Source organism: Balaenoptera physalus (genome assembly GCF_965194825.1).
Source record: "Balaenoptera physalus genome assembly, chromosome: 9".
Taxonomy (NCBI): Eukaryota; Metazoa; Chordata; class Mammalia; order Artiodactyla; family Balaenopteridae; genus Balaenoptera; species Balaenoptera physalus.
This window is the reverse complement of record NC_138888.1, coordinates 72,119,805-72,128,980: the sequence shown is the minus strand read 5'-3', so window position 1 is coordinate 72,128,980 and position 9,176 is coordinate 72,119,805. Positions and strand designations below refer to the sequence as shown.

Genomic DNA, 9,176 nt, shown 5'->3' with positions numbered 1-9,176 from the left:
TCTCCATGCAGATGAGTCAATAAACTCCCCATGAGGAAACCCAGCAGAGTTACACTTTGAAATAAAGGATTCTTTACAAACCTGTCTAATTAAAGACAGCACTGGCATAGCATCCACCAACTCTACCATGACTCCTGAAAGAAACTCATGAAATTAAATAATGGCTGGTGTAATGGCTTTACACCAGGCTTGGTTAGTGATCACTTTTCTTGCACCTTCTCCTTCGCATTCATATTTTCCCAGAACTTCCCTACTCCAAAAATTACTCCCTTCTCTTAATCAAACCTCCAGCTATCTCTAAAACTTCTGTTTATCTATTTCATACTAAGGTGTGAGTTGCTAATAGGTTTAAATCTAGGGAGTGAGGTCTCAAGAGGAATTCACATTTTAAAAGTGAGGTGCATTTTGCTCAAAATTCCACTAATATAAAGAGTGAGTGTGATCCTTTGCTATATCAGCAACACTGTGCCCCAACCTTCTCTGGGGGCCACCAAAGTCTCCTGACCCCCTACATTCCAGAAATCAGGGGTCAGCAAGTGGGTGCCCTGCTTGTGAAAAGCTGGTGACCTCTGGGAGGGAGCCTGTATGGAAGCAAGTGTTAATTTTCAAAATGTGACTGGTTGTGATAGCAGCAACCTCACCTCATCACAATGTCCCTTGGAATGTTTTCTGAGTAAGGGGTCTAAAAGTGATCTGTCATCACTGGTCAGTGGTACAAGCAGCTCATTCTTATATCCTTGCCCTTCCCCCCCGGACCCAAAACAAAACATCCCACTCTGCCCTCCTCTTCTCACATTTGAATTTTCATGTGTTCAACATTTGTCAGGTCTTCACCTTCAATGACATGGTCAAGGCACCAAGAAATTATATTTAACACATCAGAAATGAATGCCAGGCCCATTTCCCCATGCCTTGTAATCATAAGCTACAAAATTTGTGTTTGGAGTATGCATGTGTGGGCCTATTCTTGGAACAACATTTATAGACACTTCAAATGATTCCCCTCCAAAGCCATAAAAGGGTTTAGTAACACACTTTAATATATAATTTCTTAAGCATTTTTTAATAAAATACAGATATATAATTATAATTATCAATGCCTGTATGTCATTTAATATAATGATAAAAGGCTAGTCTTTGAAGTGACATGATGATTAATATTTACAGTAAAACCTAAAGGAAACAGCATTTGTACAATATTGCTAAATCGAAAAGAAAAGATTAATTAAAAATTCTACTTGTATTGCGGTGTCATCTCAAATCACAAAGAGCAAAAAGGAAAATTCTCTTCTTATTAATGCATATAGGTACAGATCATTACTTTCTCTGTTTGAGTTCTCCGGATGGAAAACTCTCTTGTTCTCCTTAAATTATACCAAGCACTGAGGCTGGGATGTACTCATAATAAGGACTTTTCCCAAATCTTTGTCAAGTTATTAATACCATACACAAACATCTTATGTAGATCTACCTATTGGATATATGTCATGTGTCTTCATGCTAATTTTAAATTTAAAGATCAATACTAATTTGACAAACTGTTAGAGAACCCATGAGGAAATTTATCAGTATATATAAACAGAGTCACATTCTGTGCAAATACTGTTTAAATAGTAATCTCCCTCAAGATGTAACAGCCATGTTGTTTTCAAGTAAAGAAGCAAACCAGGAGCTTTGCCCTAGCCCCATCTAACCTAGGGATGGGTTAAAGCCATTCTGTTTAGCACTGAAACACACTGCTTTCGCTTGGCAAATATATGAAATGTAGTGAGTCAGTGGACAGACACATGATTTTATCCTCAATAGACATATGGTAATGCTCTTCACCTTGCATTCTTAGCCTTTCCTATTCATCTCATTATGTGCTATCAAAGTTACTACATGCTTCGAAACCCTGTATACATTGTTTTAGGGATTTTTAAAAAATAATGCTGTTTTCGTTTTTTTTTTTTCAGTTTCGAGGTTAAAAATGATGTTGAGGTTAAAAGTTTTACAGCTCCTTTATCATAATTGGTATCTTCCTCCTTAGTCTTCCAAGAGGAACTTTATAGTAATGGGCTTTGGCCTTTGCACTGCAACCCCCAAAAGACAGATTGCTGGAGATAACCCCCTGAAATTCCTTACAGCGTTATTTAACACCATGAAGGCCTAGAATCTATCTGTTTTGAGAAAGACTCAGACAAAGGGACAAGGTTCAGGAGGGGGAAGGTTTCAATTTGTAGGAGTTATGAGACATAAATAAGTAGCATAAATGCCTTTTTCCCTTACTTATAGACCATGGGTCAGGAATCGCAAAGCAAGATGGAAAAAAATCCTGAATTAAAAAAAAAAAAAACACTATAAAAACCTAAGGGATAGCTAACAATATTATTCTTCTTGATTTAAAAAGCTAGACATTTCTCATTGGAATCAAAGAATTTGAGGTGGATTTATTTTCTTTTTGCCATTCCAGTCATATCATATATTCCTCCCCTGGTGAAAACTGGAATTTAAAAATGTCTATAGGACATTCTTTAATAGTCTACTTGATACTAAATAAAATGAGCAAAAAATCCAAAACACTGGAAATTTATTCTCTGCAGATGAATAAATACCTCTTACATGTCCAATAGAAAGTGAAAAAATCACAAGCCTTTCCATTTTCCTTAAGAAAGTAATTATTATGGATTATGAATTTTTATAGGACCAAAGTCACCTAATATCTGTGATAAATAAGAGCAAGTAGGAACACAAAAGCTAATCCTTCATGATTACAAATACCTCAGTACTATTACTAAGACTTCTACTGACTTAGGTTCTCACATTGTGCCCAAGAATAACAGAAATCACAAGACTCTGTGTGCTGGTTACTGCTGGTTATCAACCCTCAAGTAGGAAACTGTGTAGAGCATTTTCCTGATAAATTAAGTTATACGTCTTAGTCTGGTTAGTGTCATTGCCAAGTTTTAAGTTTGCTGTTTGGTTTTTTAAAAAGTATGAGAACTTTGGTTAAACATACTACATTTATGCCAATACTCTGTGTAACTGGGGGAAAAATAGAGGGAGGATGTGGTTTTGTAGGCTGCAAAACTCCACATGCCATATATAGTATACATATGTACCAAAGATAATTACAATCTCACCATGAGAAAGTCAAAAAAACTCAGTGAGCCTTCATTTTCTATTATATGTACATTTTACAAGCTACTGATAAGTTTCTTTTCATATTTCTTTCCAGAAAGAAAAGACAAGGAAAACGAAGAAAGAATATACATTAGCCAGATTCCAATGTAGTTTAACTTAAAGGCTTCATCAGACCATATGTGCAGACACTTGAGATGATGAGAGAGTTAAGCTTCCTAGGGTCCTAGAATCAAAGAAACTCTGCTGACCCCCACTGCTAAGCAGGTGCACTCCTTCCACGGGGGGCAACATCTGCCGATCCGTCATGGTCCCACTCGGTGAGGACCCCAAGAAACTTCCTTGGGAAGAAACAATTTTCTCAGGACTGGCAGCCAGTTTGGGGGATGTGGAGAAGTTATATCCATACAAGGCACAGGGGCTGTGTAACCTGAACGTGTTATAGGAACCCTGGTGTGTCTGGTTAGCGGCAAAGGCGTTGCTGGGGGGTGAAGGCATGATGTACTGGAGCTGGGGGGACATCCCAGAAATCTGCATGGATAAGCTGGTCTGTGGGCAGCTGAAGGTGTCCCCATCCGTGCCGCCCATGGACATGTTCACCGAGGCGCTGCCGCTCACGCCCACGTAGGAGGGAGTCCTGGGCGGGGCGAAGGTCTCGCCCGTCTGATTGGTCAGCCTGTTGTAGGTCTCGGCTAAGGACGTGCTGTACCGGTTGAGGGTTAGGCTGGAGCGAGCGCACGCGGAGTAGTCAGCCGGGGCCAGACTACACAGCTGGCTGGTGTTGGGTCCCAGATGGAAGGCTGGAGACGAGCAAGGGGAGCCGGACAGAAGATGAGGGTGGGTGGCGGCAACGCCATTCCCAGAACCTTGGAGTAAGGTGGAGGAACCTGTATTTCCTGCAGAAGAAATTGAAATGTAAAGAGCATCTTTTCCTTTCAATTGTGTACACAGGAGCTAGTCGGACTTGTGAGAAGGGGCGGGTACAAAGACGAAAAGGAGATGGTCTCCGCTCTCAGGAATTGTAATTTCATTGAATTCAGACTGAAATATTTTAAACACAGATCTTCTCAATATTTTCAAGGAAACTATCTCCCCAAGGAGTGATTTTTTTTTTCCAGAAGATATTAGGACACTATCACATAGAATTTTCACATTTTCTCCCTCAATTAGCTTTCTCAAAGTTTTCTCATTTTTTAATAATAAACACTACAAATACTGACTTTCCTGGCAACTTTAGAAAATATAAATTTCATCTTACTCTGTATCTTGTTCCAAAAGTTCCATCACCTCACTTCTACCCAACTTTTACTCTTTCTTTCAGCAGAGCTTCCTCTGGAGCAATATATTTTCTTGCAAGAAAAAAGAAGGAATTCAAAGAAAAGAGCCAAATTGGTCAAAGACACATCCTGCCTCAAACAAACTTGCAACTTCCCACTGCAAGCTTGTGTGCATCAATGACTGTACCACTCAGGGCTACTGAAATAAGGCAACGGTCTAGAACTTTATTTTTTTTTTATTGGAGTATAGTTGCTTTCCAATGTTGTGTTAGTTTCTGCTGTACAACGAAGTGAATCAGCTACATGTATACATATCATTTCCAAACAGACAATGGTTTGGTGAATCACATGCTAACACAAGAGCAGAGGTCCAGCAAATAAACAGTCCTGTGAAATAGAGAGGGGGGTTAACCCTGCATCCAATCAATAACAGTGGTGGCGGCTGACTCCCCACTCTGGATTTGCTGACAGATTGATGTTTGCAACTTGATGGAACTTAGGGAGAGAAGAGAATTCCAATGGGCTGGATAGGTTGTAAAACCTTCATTGCTCTAGTGACAGTGTTTTATATAGCTTCTCAAAATAATCTAAAAGCCCAATCTGCCCAATGATAATTATCTAAAACCCAGCAATGCTAAATTCTCAACGGGGTGCTGGGCAGGATCAGGCGTAAAATGCCTGAGTGCAGGAGGGGGCTGTGAGTCCTACCTACCAAGTAGAGAAGGAAGTGTCATCCCTTTCCGTGCTGCTCCCTCTGAGGAAACACCAGCCCTGTGCTTGTAGGAAATACTCAAAGGGGAGCTCAGGGAAGGTTGCCTCAGTGTGCCTGACCTTCTCATCATAAATACAAGAGAACGCTGCCTAGAGGCAAGTCTGCTGAAGGAAGAGGAAGCTGGCAAGAAAGGGTGAACCGAGACCAGCATCGGCAATTATCTGTGAAGTATGCCTAGTACCAGGGCCAACTAGTCTACCTCTAATTTTAAGAAGAGATTTAGGGTAAAGTAAAGGTTATGAAATATATAAACAGACTAAAACATCCAAGACTTAACCTTTGACCACAACGGCCATTTTCCTGGCCCATCCCCATACCAGACAGAAAAGAGAGGGATCCTGTAATGGGAGGATGTTGGTAATGAGGTTGCCATTACAGAGGACAAGCAATGACGTGTGCATTTTTCAGTGCCTGAGCATCTAGGCAGGACCTGGCTATATACATGACCCAGAAGACTTTTTTTTTTTTTTTTCGTTTTTTGTTTTTAAGACTTTTTTTGATGTGGACCATTTTTAAAGTCTTTATTGAATTTGTTACACTATTGCTTCTGTTTTATGTTTTGGCTTTTTGGCCGGGAGGCATGTGGGATCTTAGCTCCCAGACCACGGATCGAACCTGCACCCCCTGCATTGGAAGGTGAAGTCTTAACCACTGGACCACCAGGGAAGTCCCTGACCCAGGAGACTTTGTGATTTACCTTGCTTGGGAATTCCAGGGATATCTTCAAAGGTGAGGGTCCGTAGTGAAGGTCTCCAGAATGCATATGACTCCACAAGGGCTTCCAAACCCATTCTAAATGGAAGGGTCAGGATGGGGGTGAACACAAGAAGCCCAGTTAGGAGCGGTTGGAGTTTGCACCCGTAATAAGCAGCTCAGAAAACACCACTGGTGTTGACAGTGGCCCCTCACATTGGCAGGTGAGGAGCTTGGCACAAACAAACAAAATGGTTCAGAGATGAGCTACCGTTCTGTCACCAGGAGCACAAGAGGATGGAAACCACCCAGGATGTCCTGTTAACATTCTCAGAAAACTTAGCTGATCTCAGGGGATTAAAAAGCTGTCCCCTTGTACTAGGAAGTTGGGGTGAAGAGAGTCCATCCTAGCTGCCGTGAGTCCGAGGCTTTGCTGTGATCTGGAGCTCATCCTCTCTCCCTGTTACACCACTCCCCCTCGGATGCGGAGAGCTCTGCCACAAAAGCACGCCCTGTAAAGAGGCATTTCTATCCATCATTCGGTGCCTCAGCAGCCAGCTGAGAAGAGCACTCACCCAAGGAAAACTGACTTCTGTCTCAGAGGCATGATCACCACACCCAGGGCAGCCAGGTGGGCTCTGGGGAAGAGGGGGCAGCCCTGGCTTCTCAGCCCAGCCTGCAGGGGATCACAGGAAGGTGACCTCACAGGGCGCCACAGTATACGGAGCTAGTACCAGCATCAGACATTATTTTAAAGCCCCTACATACACTTAATGAATAGACACTTAGAGAGACAGGATAACTTCATTATGGGCTACTTACATGGATATATGTATATTTTAAAACAAGGGTGACTACTCTGAGTACATAATAAATGTATGTATCTCCTACCGTAAGTGATTCAGACATCACTTCCATCCATCAGATAACTTAAGTCCTCCAGGTCATAGAAATGAGGCCCTTCACTCAACTAGCACATTCTCAAGGCCTCCCCACTATTTCCTCAACCATCTCAGTGCTAAGCAATTTGTTAATCTAGGTAACATTGTGCTTTTCATGAAATATATAGCTCCGCTGTAGGAAATGCCTGATTCCTGAGTGCCAAACAGCACACGAACATCTCTTGTGATGGTCAGATACAGTTTTATTTAATACAGATGATCTGTATTTAATGCTGATATTAAAGACAGGGTCTATCTTTAATAGCTTAGACTCCACGTGCTACTTTCCCTCCATCCCCAAGTCACGAGCTATGAGCTAAGACTAGAGAAAACCCCCCTCACAGAGTCACACCCCCTATGCAACATGGCGAGAGCTCTCTAAAGACCCACGGTAAGTGACCTGTGCGTGCAGATAAAACCGTCTTCCCCTGCCTGCCCTGGGCTGCCCTGAGCATGAAGGACAGAGTCTGGCTTCGGATGGAATCAGTGTGCCCCAGAGAGAGGACTGTTTTGTGGTAAGGACACTGGATTGGAGATCAGGAGAACTGGGCTGTGACTACAGCCCACTAACCTTGAGGAAATGTTTGAAGCTCCCTGGACTGCAGTTTCCCACAAAGTGAGGATTGGAATACAAAGCTTTAAACCCTCTCCTAGCTCTAAAGTTGTTTACCACTAAGTGATTTTTTTTCCAAACGAGACGTGCTATCTGTGGCTGACTACAAACCAGATCCAAGACCACTCGACTCAGCAATATTTTATGTACATTAAAGTATTGATTGGGGAGAAGTCTGGCAGCCTGGTCAGTCCCAAAGCCCCACATAACCTGCAGGTTTCATTTAATACTCAACTTATGAATGCTGGGTGCTGTTTAGCTGATTACTCTATTTTTAGCTTGTACTAATACTCAATTTTTATGACTTTCTAGAAACAAGCTTTTTTAAGCTAAAGAAGTTAGGACACAGTTTTGTATAAACTGCTTTGTTAAACCACATAGATGAGTTTTCGTAATTGTAGTTTTAAATATTCAGGATACCAAAGTAGTCCTGGAGTGATCTCAAGGGGAATCTACTAAGAGGTAATTCATGAGCATCTGTGGGACCTAGAAATTTATTAGCTGTGGAGATGAGAATCAGTGCATTATTTGCTTTAGCAGTGTAAACTTCATGATGCTTCAAATACAAACCCACAGACCAAATTTTTAGGGAGAAGTTATTGATCCTCCCAAATATATAACCCTAAGCTTTAAAGGGATGTTCTGAAGGTGACAGAGCTACATGTGATCTGATTTGGACCTATTGATATTTTTCTTGAAGCTGCTGTTTCACACTGCAAGTTCTAGAAAGGATTTCAGATATTTTGCAGGAAACAGTTATAAAATATTTATTAGCTGAATCTGGACTTTTTTTTAAAAAAGCCTTCATTTTCTCCAGTAATGGAGACTTTTCCCATCTAGTTAAAGAAAAGATAAAAGACACCTCCTGCAGGAGTGTAGCCAAGACGGTAATTTATACAAGATGCTTTTGAACAATTTCCACATTTTATCACCTCGCTAATTTATGCTATCAAATGGCCAAGTTTATTTAGCAAAATGGTTATGTTTTTCCTGAAGTATTTAAAGAGAAGAAATTTTTGTACCTTCCTGAGTAAAACATTTTATAGGGTCAACCCTAAGGCCTAACTGAAGAATGAAACTATTCTCAGCACATAAATTCTCCTTCACGTAACAAATGTCTTGCAGGAGAGCTTTTAAGGGCTGAAGCTACTGATTCCTATAAAATAGGCTGCAGAACCATAAATAGCCAGGAAGGTATAATTTTTAATTAAATTGTTTTATAAAGTTTAAAAAAATCACAAGTCCAAGTTTCTTTCTTGTCCTGCATAATTTGTTTATTTCATGTCTAGGGAAAAATAAAGACAGAATGTGTATTAAAAAGCAGTAACAACAGTGCAAGAAAACTGGGGGTATTAAAGAAATATTTTGAATTTTTTCTCATGGGCTTTTTTCTCTATTAATATATGAAAACATATCACCCCTCCCCCAAGTTCTCAGCACCAACGCACCTTCCTGGTCTTACAGATAACTTTTTTTTTTTAAGGAAAATAATACATAAGTTAGAAATCTTTAAAGCTGACCAAATTATCTCTTTTCATTATAAGTGTCTTTTGCATTTATCAGTGGAAAATGTTAAAATCAGATTTTTTTAAAACCGGGAATACTGATTCATAGATATTTAGCATTCCAAAATGGGCACTGAAGAGCTTTCCTATGATAAGCAGGAGAAGTCATTTAAATGAGAAAAAAAGTGAAACTATTCATTTCACTAACAAGAAAGCTACATATAAGTTCAACATGTTTTTCCTATACTAAGATAT

General features: G+C 40.4%; 1 protein-coding gene across 1 annotated transcript in view; it reads right to left on the bottom strand.

The window, feature by feature from the left end:
• Nucleotides 1-1,017: 1,017 nt before the first annotated feature.
• Nucleotides 1,018-9,176, bottom strand: part of TBX18 (T-box transcription factor 18) — a 31,133-nt gene continuing 22,974 nt past the window's right edge. The window contains exons 7-8 of the mRNA XM_082473966.1: nucleotides 5,867-5,961; nucleotides 1,018-4,016 (exon numbers count right to left, since the gene is read on the bottom strand). Coding sequence (XP_082330092.1) covers nucleotides 3,292-4,016; nucleotides 5,867-5,961 — 820 coding nt within the window. The 3' untranslated portion in view covers nucleotides 1,018-3,291. The remainder of the gene's footprint in view (nucleotides 4,017-5,866; nucleotides 5,962-9,176) is intronic.